Source organism: Cebus imitator, unplaced genomic scaffold, assembly GCF_001604975.1.
Source record: "Cebus imitator isolate Cc_AM_T3 unplaced genomic scaffold, Cebus_imitator-1.0 Scaffold128, whole genome shotgun sequence".
Lineage (NCBI taxonomy): Eukaryota > Metazoa > Chordata > Mammalia > Primates > Cebidae > Cebus > Cebus imitator.
In genome coordinates, this window is record NW_016107443.1 from 1,288,612 (window position 1) to 1,305,131 (window position 16,520).

The 16,520-nt window shown below is 47.4% G+C and overlaps 1 protein-coding gene across 2 annotated transcripts in view; it reads right to left on the bottom strand.

The window, feature by feature from the left end:
* The window catches only part of RS1 (retinoschisin 1), a 30,055-nt gene extending 15,230 nt beyond the window's left edge, over positions 1–14,825 (bottom strand). The window contains exons 1-3 of one of the 2 annotated variants that reach the window (XM_017540633.2): positions 14,713–14,825; positions 3,408–3,433; positions 2,456–2,561 (exon numbers count right to left, since the gene is read on the bottom strand). In XM_017540633.2, coding sequence (XP_017396122.1) covers positions 2,456–2,561; positions 3,408–3,433; positions 14,713–14,764 — 184 coding nt within the window. In that variant the 5' untranslated portion in view covers positions 14,765–14,825. The remainder of the gene's footprint in view (positions 1–2,455; positions 2,562–3,407; positions 3,434–14,712) is intronic. The other variant, XM_037742798.1, reaches the window with a different exon arrangement.
* Between the last annotated feature and the right edge of the window lie 1,695 nt (positions 14,826–16,520).

Sequence of the window (16,520 nt, forward strand, 5' to 3'; positions counted from 1 at the left end):
CTGAAACAGAGTTTCTGTCTGTTACCCAGGCTGGAGTGGAGTGATATGATTATGGCTCACTGCAGCCTCAACCTCCTGGGCTCAAGTGATCCCCCCACCTCGGCCTCCTAAGGAGCTGGGACTATAGCCACTGTGCCCCCCATCTATAGATAGGGTTTTGTCATGTTGCCCAGGTTGCACGTAGCCTGTCTTGAAGTTGCAAACTTGACTGGGTCAATGAAGCCAATCCACATCAACAATGTCTTTTCAATTTATTCTTAGACAGAACTTACTTGGAATGGAATTGCAGGAGGTCTCATGTCTCTAGTGAAAAGAACATTTGTTTCCACTAAATGGTAAATTTCTCTAAGGTGGAGACAATGCCTTCATTCCTGTCTCCTTGTCAGTGCCTGACATATCATAGGCACATGTTGAAAGATGGGTGAATTAATTTATAAATGGATTATTAACAAGGGTGTGTCAGTATTGACTGAGCCCATCTTGCCAACATTTAATGGCTGCATGAGCTAAGGCTGTGGAGCCTGACGGGATGTCACATAGGAAAACCCCACTGGTTTCCTCACGATCAGGACTCCACAGTTCCCTTGGAAAACAAACTTGGCTCAGAAATGACTTCCCCTTCAGAAAATGGAAAAATCACGCTGTAGAAGCCATTGTACCCTACCCTCCCACACACACATTGCAATTTGCTTTTTTAATGCAAATTTAATGAAATAATGAAAAGACCCTCACACACAGATACACAAACCTGTCTCTTCTGGAGCTATTATTAGGCAATTGTGTAAAGTAAATGAAGTGGCACGACTCCATCATAACCCTGGAGAGGTGGCGAGGCCAGTTTCATACAAAATAAGCTCTGAGCATGGAAAGGATTTAAGGATTGCAAATATTAGCAGGTACTGCCAAGCCTCTGAAAATTGGATATGCTCACTCCCTCCTCAGAGTGTGAGCTCTTAGGAGGCTGGTGGAAAAGGAACCAACCTTTATTCATCAGTGTGGTGGGTATCCCACAGGCTGCTTTCATGCCTCATCTTATTTATTCCTTGTTGACAACCCCGTGGAGCAGGGGTCAACAAACTATGACCCATGGACCACATCTGGCCCTCTGCTTGTTTTGTAAATAAAGTTTTATTGGAACCCAGCCATGCTTGAGCATTTACATAATGTATATGGCTGCTTTCCAACAACAAGGGCAGAATAGAGTAGTTGCGACAGACCTTTGGTCCACAAAGCCACAAATATTTCCTCTCTGTTCCTTTACAAAGTTTGTGGGCCCCTGTCTTAGACATAGGCTACATCAGCTGTAGAACAAATTGGCCTGGAAATTTCGGAAGCTCCACAAAACACAGATTTATTTTTCACTCAGATGACTGGTCGTAGGTAGGCAGGGGATTCTGCTCCACATGATCACGCAGGGACCAGGTTGAAGGAGAAGCCACTATCTCAACAGGGGGCTTCATGGCAGGAAAGGGAGAGCCAGAGAGTTGAGTGCCAGCCCTTCAGTGCCATTTTGGAAGTGGCCTGCTCACCTTGGCTGGAGCTGTTTGGATGGCACCACCTGATTAATTACAAGGGGGCTGGGCATTGGGAGAGAAGTCCATGGCTGTTTGGTGTGCAGGCAGCATCCAAGCATGGTGCTATCATCACGTGCATTGCACAGACAAAGAACAAAGTGACAGTCCCAGAGTCCAGATGTGACACAGCCAGGATTTCAGCCCTGGTCTTCCTGGCTCTAGAGCCTGTTCTCTTTTCAAAATTCCAGGCTGCCTGCCACTAATTTATTTTCTTTCTTTCTTTCTTTCTTTCTTTTTTTTTTTTTGAGATAGTCTCTCTCTGTCACCCAGGCTGGAGTGCAGTGGTACAGTCACTGCTCACTGCAACCTCCACCTCCCGGATTCAAGTAATCCTCCCACCTCAGTCTCCTGAATAGCTGGGACTACAGGTGTGAGCCACCACACCCGACTAATTTTTGTATTTTTAGTAGAGACAAGGTTTCACCATGTTGCCCAAGCAAATCTCAAACTCCAGAGCTCAAGCAATCCGCCCGCCTCGGTCTCCCAGAGGGCTGGGATTACAGGCATGAGCCACTGCGCCCGGCCTCCCATTAATTTATTTTTAATCAGCCCCATTCATCAATTTCATTGAAAGTTAGGACCCATCCTACCATCCCAGCCTGGAGACATGGAGATCTAGGGATCTGTTTCTCAACACTGACACTAATGCTATGTGTTGAAGCAGGGCCCAGTGTGAGGTTTGAAACTCAGAGGCCAACTGGAGAAAACCTACATTAACCTACTGTTAATAATGGTAATACATGAATGCACACAGCTACCACTCATCTTTCACTCTAAAGATAATGGTAGCGTTCAGGGGGTTAATTCAGGCGAGTGGGAAAAAGGAAGAGATACGGGGTGTTCCTAACGACTGTTCCATCCCCAGGAGAGGGGATACCCACCTGGTATGCAGTCCAAGGACGTGGCGCCAGCAGACCACAGACCACTGGCTCCTCCTTGGCAATCGCACTTGCATACTTTTTGGTACCAGGGGTCCTCGCCTTCATCCTGCAGCCAACCAGAGGGGCAGGACGTCAGAAAAGTCATGGTCAAAGGCAGCTGTGGTTGCCACCCCTGGAGTGATCAGACACCACACTCACTCCCTACGCACCGTCTACGGCATCTTCGCCATAGCGGCCAAATTGAGCTATTAATCCAGCCTTCATACACACAGCTACCGCTCATCTTGCATTCTAAATAAGTAAATGTCTGCCACCCTGGGCAACCAACTAATAATCTCACAGATACACCCATCTAGGGGTCACCATTCACCCCATTATAGTTATCTTCAGAAGTTTGGGGAGCCCCAATCCAAGTTTAGACTTTTAACATCCCCTGGAGGTTTGTGCCATCTGATTGAAGACGTGGTTTACTTTCATTCTCAAACACCAATGGTGGAGCTTGCCTTGGTCAAATGTGGTACTGCCACCATCAGCAAAGAAATACATTTTTTTGAGACACAGTCTTAGTCTGTCCCCCAGACTGGAGTGTGGTGGTGTGATCTTGGCTCACTGCAGCCTCCACCTCCCGGGTTCAAGCAATTCTCCTGCCTCAGCCTCCTGAGCAGGTAGAATGACAGGCGTGCACCACCACACCCAGCTAATTTTTGTATTTTTTAACTTGAGATGGGGTTTCACCATGTTGGCCAGGCTAGTCTCGAACTCCTGACCTTAAGTGATCTGCCCGCCTTGGCCTCCCGAAGTGCTGCGATTAGAGGCATGAGCCACCGTGCCCGGCCAAAATAGATTTCAAAATACATTTTTAAAAAAGTGATAGTGCTCTACATTATTTTTGGCTAGGAAAATCTTCAAAAGTATTATGCATATACATTGCAGCCTTCTTACTGTTACATACCTCTGTAGACGATAATCCCAATGTGGCTAAAGCAAAAGAATGAGACAGAAAAAATCTGATTAATAAAAGAAAGAGATCCAACAGCATCACTTGTTACATGGAAACGTGAAATAGAAATAGTCACATGAAAGCAACAAGACCCCTTCTGGAAGAATTTAAGGTAAGTAAATACCTGCCAGGAAAAACATCCACGGATGCTAAGAAGCTAGGGTCAGTAAAATTAAACAGAAAGAACAAGATCATCATTATAGGGCGGGTGCAGTGGCTCACGCCTGTAATCCTAGCACTTTGGGAGGCCAAGGTGGGCCAAGCACTTAGGCCAGGAGTTTGAGACCAGCCTGAATACCAAGATGAAAACCCCTTCTCTACAAAAACAAACAAAAATGAGCCAGGCATGGTGGCGCACGCCTGTAATCCCAGCTACTTAGGAGGCTGAGGTACAAGAATAGCTTGAACCCGGCAGGCAGAGGTTTCACCACTGCACTCCAGCCTGGGTGACAGAGTGAGACTCTGTAAAAAAAAAAAAAAAGAGAGATAATTATGACTGGGCGCAGTGGCTCATGCCTATAATCCCAGCACTTTGGGAGGCTGAGGTGGGTGGATCACGAGGTCAGGAGTTTGAGACCAGCCTGACCAACATGGTAAAACCTGTCTCTACTAAAAATACAAAAATTAGCTGAGCATGGTGGCGCACACCTGTAATCCCAGCTACTTGGGAGGCCGAGACAGGAGAATTGCTTGAACTCGGGAGGTGGAGGTTGCAGTGAGCTGAGATTATAGGCACCCACCACCACGCCTGGCTAATTTTTGTATTTTTAGTAGAGACAGGGTTTCTGCTAAATGAGGGACGGTTTTCCGTCATTAAACTGTCTTTTGTCATAGGGGTCTCAGCCATGAGCCTTGAGAGAAGTGAGGAAAAGCATTGCCTAGACTTTTTTTTTTGGAGACTGGGTTTCTCTCTATCGCCCAGGCTGGAGTGCAATGGCGCAATCTTGGCTCACTGCAAGCTTTGCCTTCCGGGTTCAAGCGATTCTCCTGCCTCAGCCTCCCGAGTAGCTGGGGTTACAGCCACCATGCCCAGGTAATTTTTGTATTTTTAGTAGATACTGGGTTTTGCCATGTTGCCCAGGCTGCTTTCGAACTCCTGACCTTAGGTGATCCACCCACCTTGTCCTCCTAAAGTGCTGGGATTACAGATGTGAGGCACCGCACCTGGCCTTCCCAGACATTTTGAATAAAACAAACACCTTTCTTTATTTTCTGATGATAAAGGCAACAACAACTACTGGAAAAATTTTAAACAAAACCTGAGTGTAAAAAATGGAGATAAAAGTCCCTCCTTTAACCACTTTGCTACTTAAAAAGTGAATCTGATGCTCACAAGAAGCTTTTAGAAATGGTCTTGCCTTTTTCATCACAATGATAAAAGTTTTCATTTCAATAATACACATTTCCCTGTTCTGCAACCACTTTTTTGTGTCCACTGTGGGCCTGGTGCCGTACCAGGGCCCGGGCCTTGTGAAATGGAAGCCTCGCTGTCTGCTCGCAGGGGCTTGAGGACCCAGGAGAAGACAGGCCACTGGACCATGCCGGGGGTGAGTGCTTCCATGGGTTATGCAGGGGCTGCAGTGTAGTGAAGCGGACATGTCACTTAGCCTAGGAAGGTTCAGGCCACGCTCACTGCAGCCTCCACACTGCTGTCTCTCCTGGGTGTTCGTTCCACTGGTTACTCACCTGCTAGGGGCAGAATTGACCGTCTCAGGTAGCCATGAAGGTTAGGGAGTGCCGTCTTTGTAGGAGGCCACCAGAATCCCGGCTATGGTCTGAATGTTAGTTTCCCCCACAAAATTCATATGTTGGAACCTAATCACCAATGTGGTAGTAAGAGGTGGGGCCTTTGAGAGGTGATGACGCTCTGCCCTCTTAAATGGGATTAGGAAAGGTCCCCTTGCCCCCTGGCATGCCCTGCGAGTGGGCTGTGACTCGTTTCTTCAGTGCCCCGCTGCTCAAGTCCCTCGGGAAGCATGCAGACTGCAGGCTGTGGAGCTCTGACCTCACCGCAGTGTCTAGGGGTGAATGTTTACAGCTAAGACCCCAGTGGGTGTGTGTTTCAGGGTGCTCTTTTAGTTTGCCATCCGGAGGCGGTTTGTGCTAGCTCAATTAGACCCCTGCCTTGTCACAAGGACAGAGGGCTTTCTGTATGTATCCCGAGGTTCCTGGCTTGGTGTATCCAAAGAATCAGATCACACGTGCTCTTGGAGAATGAGCACAAGGTTGTATTGAATGGTGGAAGTAGCTCTCAGCAGATGGGGGAGCCAGGAGGGAGATGGTTTTCCCCTGGAGTCAGACTTGTTAGGTGGCCCCACTCTTCTCTGACGGTCCCGGGCAAACTCCGCCTTGTTCCGCTGGTCCGTGGCCTACTGGCTGCGGGCGTCTGTCATGTGCTCTTCTGACAGCGCGAGCCTCTCAACGTCCTCTGGATGTCCAGCCACTCATGTCTTCTTCTGCCAATGTGCTCCTCTCCACCTCCAGGCTCTTGAGTGTCTGCCTGCTAGGGTCTCGGAGTTTTTATAGGCCCAGGATCGGTGGCATGGTGGGCCGGGGTGGTCTTGGGAAATGCAATCTTTGGGCGCCAAGGCAGGAGTGCCTGGGTCTGTGCCTGTCCTCATCTAGGTCCGTGGGCACAGGCCTGGGGGTGGAGCCTGAGCCAGGGACCACCCTGCCCCCCAACCGTATCACTAGCTTGCCCCTTCTGCCATGGGAGGGCACAGTAAGAAGGTGCCAGGGATGAAGCAGGAAGCAGGGTCTCACCAGACCCAAATCTGCCAGCACCTTGACGTGGACTTACCAGCCTCCAGTATTGTAAGAAATAAATTTCTGTGGTTTATAAGCCACCCAGTTTATGGTATTTTGTATAGCTTCTCAAACAGACTAAGACAGCCCCATAGTCCCAAATTATGTGCTGTCAGAGGAAGTTAACAATGACTTTTTTTTTTTTTTGAGACAGGGTCTTGCTCTGTTGCGAAGGGTAGAGTACAGTGGTGTGCTCCCGGCTCACTGCAGCCTCATCTCCCAGGCTCAAGTGATCCTCCCACCTCAGCCTCCCGAGTAGCTGGAACTGTAAGCATGTGCCACCAGGCCTGGCTAATTTTCCAATTTTTTTTGTAAAGATGGGGTCTCACTATATTGCCCATGCTTGTCTCGAACTCCTGGATGCAAGCCACCCTCCTGCTTCAGCTTCCCAAAGTGCTAGGATTACAGGAGTGAGCCACTGTGCCTGGCCCCACTCGTCATGTTCTGTTTCTTGATCATTGCAGCCTCGACCTCCTGGGCTCAAGCAATCCTCCCACCTCAGCCTCCTGAGTAGCTGGGACTACAGGCATGCCCTGCCATGCTCAGCTAATTTTCTTAATTTTTTTGTAGAGATGGGGTCTTGCTATGTTGCCCAGGCTGGTCTCAAATTCCTGGGCTCAAGAGATCCTCTTGCCTTGCCCTCCCAAAGTGCTGGGATTATAGGCATGAGCCACCGCGCCTGGCCTCTGTTTTCTATTTCTTATCTTCTGAGTGGCTTCGCCATCCATCTGCCACCCCATCCAGAGGGCTCTTCCTAGACTCCTCTTTTTCCTAAACCCCTACATCCTATGGCCACCAGGGGCTTTCTCTCCTCTCCATCCCACTGCCACTACCTGCTTGAGGCCCCACCCTCTCTCCCTGGTACTGTACCTGCTAAAGAGAAACTTGTCTCTGTTTTTTTTTTGAGACAGAGTCTCACTCTGTCACCCAGGCTGGAGTGCAGTGGCGTGATCTCAGCTCACTGCAACCTCTGCCTCCCGGGTTGAAGTGATTCTTCTGCCTCAGCCTCCCAAGTGGCTGGGATTACAGGCATGCACCACCATGCCCAGCTAATTTTTGTATTTTTGGTAGAGACGGGGTTTCACCATGTTGGCCAGGCTAGTCTCAAACTCCTGACCTCAAGAGATCCACCCGCCTCGGCCTCCCAAAGTGCTGGGATTACAGGCGTGAGCCACCAGGCCCGGCCGATTTGTCTCTTTCATCCTCCATGCTGCTGAGGCAGCGAAGTGATGCCTGATGCTGCCACTCTCCTGCACAAAACCCTCTGGTGGGTCCCCATTGCCAGGGGCTGAGTCCCATCTCTGACATTTATTGTGATCTCTCCATTTTCTCACCCCTACAATACGTGTAATAATAAAGTGTCCTTCAAGGGGTGGTGGAGATAGAGCTACCTCCTGCCCGCCTCTTGGGATTACGTTTCTCACTCTGCACTGCCTGCCAAGCCACAAACGTGCCAGACCGTCTCATGCCTCCGTCCACAGAATTTCTTTGTCTCGAATGCCTCCTCCTGAGCCGACTTCTCTGCCTGCTCAGCCTCTCCCTATAAAGAGGACTTTTCCTGGGCGGGCGCACTGGCTCATGCATGGAATTCTAACACTTTGGGAGACTGGGGCGGAAGTATACCTTGAGCTCAGGAGTTTGAGATCAGCCTGGGCAACATGGCAAAACCTGGTCTCTGCTAAAATAAATAAATAAATAAAAATTAGCCAAGTGTGGTGCCACACACCTGTGATCCGAGCTGTTTGGAAGACTGAGGTGGGAGGATTATGGGAGTTGGAAGCTGCAGCGAGGTATGATTGCATCACTGCACTTCAGTCTGGGTGACAGAGTGAGACCCTGTCTCAAAAAAAAAAAGAGGGTTGTTCATGTCCCCCAGCTCACCATTTGCTCTGGCCTTTTCAGTCTACCTTTTTCTCACGCACAAGTCATAGAAACCCATACAAAAGAAAGATGGCTGATAATTACTCACCCCAAAGCATTCATTCATTCAACTAATATTCATTGGGCATCTACTACATTCCAGTCCCAGCTTTAGGTGCTGGGGATCGAGTAGTAAACGGAACGGGAAAAACACCTGCCATCATAAAGCTCATAGGCTAGTGTGTGTGTGGGGTGGGAATGGACGGGGAGAATACATTCATAAACGAATGAAGAAATACAATATATAGTATGGAAGATGCCAGTGACTGCTGTGGAGAAGAAGCAAGGAAGTAGGGACAGGGACTGGTCCTTTTGAACTTAGGTAAGCCTTCACTGAGAAGGTGATGTTGGCACAAAGATCCAAGGGAGGTGAGACACCTGTGGGCAAAGCATTGTGGGCAGAGGGAACAGCATGTGCCAAGCCCCCGAGGTGAGCACGTGCTTGGCATGTTCCAGGAAGACCAAGGAGCCCCTGGGGCTGGAGCCAGAGGAGAGAGAGTCTTAGGAGATGGGGAGGCTGGGGGGTATCGGGGAGCCAGTTCCCGTAGGGCCTCATGGGCCATTTGTGGAGCTTGAGGATAGGAGAGGACATGACTGACCATGGTTTCAAAACTCCCTCTGTTTTTGTTTGTTTGTTTGTTTTGAGATGGAGTCTCACCCTGTCGCCAGGCTGGAGTGCAGTGGCATGATCTCGGCTCACTGCAACCTCCGCCTCCCAGGTTCAAGTGATTCTCCTGCCTCAGCCTCCTGAGTAGCTGGGACTACAGGTGTCTGCCACCACGCCCAGCTAGTTTGTTGTATTTTTAGTAGAGAAGGGGTTTCACCATGTTGGCCAGGATGATCTCAATCTCTTGACCTCATGATACACCCGCCATGGCCTCCCAAAGTGCTGGGATTACAGGCGTGAGCGACCGCGCCTAATGTTCCCCTCTGGTACCGTATTATAGACCGGGCTGGCCACAGCAAGGGTGGCCACAGGGTCTGGTTCCGAGGTGAGTGCAGTCATCCAGGGAAGAGAAGATGGTGGCTTGGCCCAGGGTGGTGGCAGTGGAGGTGATAATGTGATAACCTGCTTTTTGCCAGCCAAAACTAACTCTCTCTTTCTCAGACTAAAAGCTGTTCAGGCTTTATGTTAGCCGGACAGATTCCATCTCAGCTTCTACATTTTAGTTATTTTCCCACCATTAAGTATGTAACTGTAGTATGCAGCTGGGGCGAGCTGACACTGGGCACCTCCAGGAATGCATTTGTTAATAAGAGGCTGAGTGGTACCAGCAGAGCCTGGGAACGCAGGTGCCGTTGTGCGCCCAGAGCCCCCATTGTCTGTAAGTTGTGTGTCTTTCATGACAGCTTTACCCCTCGCACTTGGCACTGTTTTATTTCTCATGTGCTAGTTTATCTTTTAACTTTTTGCTTACTCTGCTTTTGTGAAAAATTTGCTTCAGCTAAGTTCCCCCTCCCTTTTGAAACTAGGGTATAAAAGACCACCTAACTTTCTTAGGGGCTGAGAGAATTTTGGGTGTTAGCCACCTCTCGGTCGCCGCATAATAAGGGACTCATAATTCAATCTCAGAGTGTGGCACATTCCTTGACTTGCTCAGGTACAACAATGAGTGGCTGGATTCTGACTGTACTGGGGAAGTAGTGCCCACAGGACCTGCAGACAGGTTACACGTGGCGAGGGTGGGGATGTGAAAGAAACAGAAGTCTGAGGCTGGGGCAACCGGGGGAATAGAGCTGCCATTTACAGGGCGGGGGGAAGGGGAAGATTTCAGTGAGGACAAGGGATTTGGGGACGATGGGGAGAAGGATGGTCTGTTTGGGACATAATGAATTTGAGATGCCTAGGGGATACCCCAGTGTTGAAATCAAGCTGGCAGCGGGACAGATGCTTCTGGAACTCAAGGGGATGCCCAGAAAGGCTGGATGGTGCCCTGTGCTCTGCAGAGTAAATGACTACATGAACTCCTAACCTCAGGCCTGTAGCTGTTCATCAAGAAATGCAAAGGAAATAAGCAATTAGGGTCTAGTTAATTGGGGGCTGCTAGTCCAGGAGATGCTCTGCCCCATCCCCACCCTCAGGAGAAGCTGGGACTGGCTGTGAGGCAGTTTCTGAAGTGCCCTGTCACTTAGGCTAACATCAGTTGTGCCAGGCTGGGCACGGTGGCCCACACCTGTAATCCTAGCACTTTGGGAGGCCGAGGCAGGCAGATCACTTGAGGTCAGGAGTTCCAGACTAGCCTGGCCAACATGGTGAAACCCCATCTCTACAAAAAATACAAAAATTAGCTGGGCGTGGTGGTGCATGCCTGTCATCCCAGCTACTTGGGAGGCTGAGGCAGGAGACTCACTTGAACCCCAGAGGCAGAGGCTGCAGTGCGCTGAGATCACGCCACTGTACTCCAGCCTAGGCAACAGAGTGAGACTCTGTCTCAAAAAAAAAAATAAAATTGTACCAGATCCTCTTTTTGAAAAACCAAAGGCAAGGGGTATTGGTTACTGACAGTGTGGCTTTCATAACCAAATCCACTTGGCTCAAAGGCCATTTCTGTCACGGAGAGGGTCTGGTCTGTTGAGCTGTCACTGAGCAAACCTAGAGTCCAAGGAAAAGGCCTGCATTAGAGCTAGTTCCTGGTGCAATCCAATGTTGGAGCGATTTTTTGTGTTTCTTTTCCTCCTAGACTCCCCTCCCCAGAAAGCGTTTGTCTGTAGACAGCCTGGGGCTCTGAGGTACCAGGTCCTTATGGAAATGAACAGAGAAAGAAGGAACAACAAGTGTTTTACAGAAAAAGCTGTCACCAAAGGAGAAGCAACATGGTAGCTGCAGTGCCACACAAGGATTTAATCACCAATGAACTGGAGAACAAAAGCATTTTGACCATAACATATTGTGATGGCAAAAACCGCAATTACTTGTGCACCAACCTAATAGTGTCATACCGGAAAATAGCATTGTTGGAAGGAGAACAAGAGAAAAACCTCAGCCTCTAAAGGAAAAATAGTGAAAGATTTCTATTATGTGGTTGCATATTTTTCTCCCTGCTTGGATGGCTTCTGTGATTCCACCACACGTTACATGAGCCATCTGCCAGTCACCAATCTTAGATTTATGCAATATGGGCTCATTTGCCCCTTGGTCCAAAAGGGCCACTGTACTTGTTGCCACAGCAGGAAATTTCAAGACATGTCTATTTCTTGAAATGTACCTTGTAACCGACGAGGAAAGGCGTGCGCTTTAGATACGCACAGGAAAGACTAGTTTGGTCTCTTTGATTGGATATCACCAACTACAGAGTGTTTCTTCCCATGGAAACAGATGAAGCCAAGGAGAAAAGCATAAAATTATGAATGATTAAAAACGGTCTGTAACCAGCTTCCAATCTACTTGAGAAACAGGAGGGACGCAGCAGGCTGCAATAACGTCCCTCTCGTGAAAGAAAAAGAAAGAAATTGCTTCTGGTGTGAAAGTGTTACTATTTTAGGCGACAGTCATATTCATGGGTAAATCTGTTATCCGCACATGCTTCAGACACAGATGAACCTCAACGACGACGTATGCTAAGTGAAAGACAAAAGACCACATGCTGTGTGATTCTACTGAAATGAACTGTGCAAGACTGGCAAATCTTTAAAGACAGAAAGTCCATTTGTGGTTGCCCAGGGGCTGGGGGAGGGAGGGGACAGGGAAAATGGGGAGTGAGGGCTTCATGTTTGGGTGATGAAAATGTTCTAAAATTAGATTATGTGCTCCACAAATCTGTAAATATACTTAAAACGATCAAACAATAGACTTTCAATGGGTGAATTTAAGAGTACATAAATTACGTCTCAATAAAGCTGCTTTTAAAACAACCCTGCAGTCCCTGATGGTAACACAGTCACCTATAAGTTGAATCTGAAGGACTTTTTTTGTTTTTATATGATAAACATGACCAAGTAATGAAGTAAGATATTTTAATAAGATGAATGTTCTAAAAATCATTATTGGCATTGAATCCAATATGTGTGGTGTAAGAGAAGTAGAAGCCTGACTCTTAGAAGACACAGGAAGTGCCTTACTACGATGCTGTGTGCTCTCCCAAATGAACCTTCACCTAAGTGAAGACAATTCTTCTACCTCATTTCACTGTAATGAGGAGACACTGCCACCGAGGAACAGAAGCAGAGGAGGGTAAATTGGACGAAGAGACCTTGTCTTCAGGTTCCCAGCTGTGCAATGGATCACATCTTTCCCATATATGGGGGTCTTATGCATCTCCACCTGGATAATATGCTGGTTAAGTGCAGCGATTGTGTCCTCTGTCCCCTGGAGCATCCCTCTGGCTCAGGGTAGGGCACACAGTAGGTCGCCAAGCCACAGTGGCTATCTTTGGCTGGCTGCTTTCCTTCCAAGAGGTGTTAAAGGCCTGGGTTAGGTGGGTAAGATCATTTCAGCTCCCCAAGCTTTCTCACTGGGTCACGTTGCATCCACCTGGAGAGACGATGTTCTCTGCTCTTCATGGACATTTCTGGAGCTCTCCAGCCATGCACAAAGATTGGTAAACTTCAGAACACAAAGGAGTGCTATCCTTCACACCTCCTGCCAGCCTGTCTTTTATTACTGATATCTACTAACTGGGCAGGTGTAATTTTAAAATGCATTGGTAAACTTTTTTTTTTTTTTTTGAGACAGTGTCACTCTGTCACCCAGGCTGGAGTGCAGTGGCACAATCTCAGCTCACTGCAACTTCTGTCTACTGGGTGGAAGCAATTCTCCTTTCTCAGCCTCCTGAGTAGTTGGGATTACAGGCATGCGCTGCCACACCTGGCTAATTTTGTATTTTTAGTAGAGATGGTATTTCTCCATGTTGGTCAGGCTGGTCTGGAACTCCCGACCTAAGGTGGTCCACCTGCGTCAGCCTCCCAAAGTGCTGGGATTGCAGGCATGAGCCACTGTGCCCGGCTCATTGGTAAACTTTTCTAGGACTGCTTCCCATGGGGGTGGGGAGATCACAGAATGGGGTTGTTAGACTCAGCGCTGTGGAAGCAACAAGGATCTGCCCTGCATGTCAAGTTCTTACACAGTGTTTGCCACCTAGCAGATACTCAGGGATGAGTTCTTGAACGAAGGGACTGAGGAATGAATGAATCTCCATGCCAATCACAAAGAAGAGAAATCTGAGAGTGAGCCTGGGGGGTGTCTGAGAACCAGGAGTATTTAGATCTAAGCCTTGACACAGTCTGCTTAGATTTTCTTGCTAAGGAAAGAGGAGGGGTCAAGGAGTAAAGGAAAAACAACAAAACCCCAAAGCATCTTAAAGTGCTCAGAGTTCCTGGGACAAGCTGTGGACTATTAATTGCAAGGGAAAAAAATCACAACAGACAATGGGTTTAAATGATCCCTACTTAGAAATATACCTTATGGTTTGCAGAATGACCTTGGAATTATATTGTCACCAGTCTTTCCAAATACTGAGAAATGTGACTTAGTAACAAAAGTCATCAGCCTGGGAAACATGGTGAAAACCCCTCTCTACAAATACAAAAAATTAGCCGATGTGGTGGTGCATGCCTGTAGTCCCAGCTACTAGGGAGGCTGAGGCAGGAGGATGGCTTGAGCCTGGGAGATTGAGGCTGCAGTGAGCCGTGAAACCAAGAATTCTGATTCTACTTGTGTGAGTTTCATTGTGTTTGTCTACCAGGTCATTTGCAGAGCAGAGAGACCTCCTTCTTCCTGCTTTTTAATTTATTTTCTATAACATACACAAATACACGATATCCACAAAGAAGGCAGTCAACCAATTTCTAACATCTGGATGTACCTGAGAAGAAATTCTGAGCAGATGTATACTTGAGAATTGAGAGACGCATGAAAGAATATTATTTCAAAGATGAGGGGGAATTGGAACTGGATGACATTTTAGAGATTTGCCCTTATTTTTTCCTAATTGAAGCATATCACTTCCGTTAGGCTCATATTTAGAAACTGTTAAATGAGTGAGTGTATTAAGTCTCCAGGGTTTCCTGACTCTCAGTTGGATTATGTTTTTTATTAGATTCCAGTGGCACTGGGCATGTTACTTTAATCCATATTTAAACTAGGGTGACCTTACGTTCTGATTTGCCCTGGATGGTCCTGGGTTATACCTGTTGTCCCAGCAGAATTATTAATAGCGGCCTCCTCCACTGCCAATAGCATTCTGGTTTGCAATATTAAATTCTACAGTCACTCCAACTTTGACTCCTAAAAGGTTTCCAGAATATGCCGTACTTTCTCATTCATTGTTGCAACTTATGGCTATTTTATTGATTTTTGAGACCCATCTTTCTTTCCATTGGAATTTAAGCATCCTTTGAACTTTAGAAGGCTCCTCACAGAAGTGGAAAGCCATCTACATAAAGACAACTGTTATTCATTAATAACATGTATTGGTTAATTAACATGTTGCTAATTAATAATTCTATTATTCGAGTTATATTCCTGTTTATCAAGGATATTAATTAAATTACATGTTAAGTATGCAATGAATGTCAATGGTTGAAAAGCACATACCTTCATAGCCAAAGAGAAGTAATAACAAAAAGCCTCCTATCTTGCGCGGCATCTTCCCGTCGTCCTCAGCTGAAGCTCTACCTTCCTGAACTGGAGAGCTGGGCCAGGAGCAGGGGATTAAGTTGAGCCCTGGCCTCGTTAAGCATCTTACTCCATTTAGTTCTTAGGTCTTGGGCTGAGCCCCATCAAGTTAACCCACAGAGTTACCTGCCTCAACAAGAAAGTCTCATGGAAGATACTAGCATCAACTGAGATTGGGTTTGTGAGGAAGATACTTTTCATTCATTTTTTTTTTTTTTCTGAGATGGAGTTTCACTCTTGTCACTCAGGCTGGAGTGCAATGGTGCAATCTCGGCTCACTGCAACCTCTGCCTCCCGGGTTCAATCTAGTCTCCTGCCTTAGCCTCCTGAGTAGCTGGGATTACAGGCACCTGCCACCCTGCCTGGCTAATTTTTGTATGTTTAGTAGAGATGGGGTTTCGTCTTGTTGGCCAGGCTGGTCTCGAACTCCTGACCTCAGGTCATCCACCCGCCTCAGCCTCCCAAAGTACTGGATTACAGGCGTGAGCTACCGCGCTTGGCCCATACTGTTTTCATTCTATCTTTAATGTAAGGGAAGCAACGGAGGGAGAGAGGAACTAGAACCAGAAGTCTCAGGTCTTCATCCTTTCTTCGCCATCATCTTCTAGGGGGCAACCTTGAACAATTTCCTGCCAAATAAGCATTAGCATTCTCAAATTGTATGAAAATGTCATGGATTCCCCTCTTTGAAAGCAACTAGGCATCATGTGCACACCTATTCACTCAGGAAAAGGCTAAATTTGGTGGTGGGAGGACAGTTACACAAAGCTGTGCATTGCTACTTATAACAACAAATTGGAAACTATCTAAATGGCCAGGGTTAGGGGCTGGGTAAGTCGGAGATGAATGCAGCCAGTAGGGTTAAGAGCACAGACTGCCAACCCAGACTGGGGGCAAACTGCAGCACCAGCACTTTACATTGTGACCTCAGGGCAAGTTATTAACATCTCTGTGCCTCAATTTTCTCCTCTGTAAGATGACGATAATAATGTCTACTTTTTTTTTTTTTTTTTTTGACGGAATCTCACTCTGTCGCCCAGGCTGGAGTGCAATGGTGCGGTCTTGGCTCGTTGCAACCTCCAGCCCCTTGGTTCAAGCGATTGTCCTGCCTCAGCCTCCCGAGTAGCTGAGACTACAGGCGCTTGCCACCATGCTGGCTAATTGTTTTGTATTTTTAGTAGAGACAGCATTTCACCGTGTTAGCCAGGATGGTCTCGATCTCTTGACCTCGTAATCCACCCATCTCGGCCTCCCAAAGTGCTGGGATTACAGGCGTGAGCCATTGTGCCCGGCAATAATACCTACTTTCTAGAGTTATTTTGAGGCTTTCATGAGATCATATATACAAAATACTTAGCACAGTGCTAGACATAGTTAGCTATTATTTTTACATCACCATTCAGAATAAAGTTGATAGGAGGAAAAGGGGATTTGTTTAATAGGTATAGAGTTTGAGTTTTGTAAGATGAAAAAGTTCTGGAGATCTGTCTCACAACAACGTGAATATACTTCACACTACTGAACTGTATACTTAAAAATGATTAAGGCGGGCTGGGCGCAGTGGCTCATGCCTGGAATCCCAGCACTTTGGGAAGCCGAGGCAGGCAGATCACTTGAGGTCAGGAGTTTGAGACCAGTCGGGTAACATGGTGAAACCTCATCACTACCCAAAATACAAAAATTAGCTGGGTGTGGTGGCAAGTGCCTGTAATCCCAGCTACTTGGGA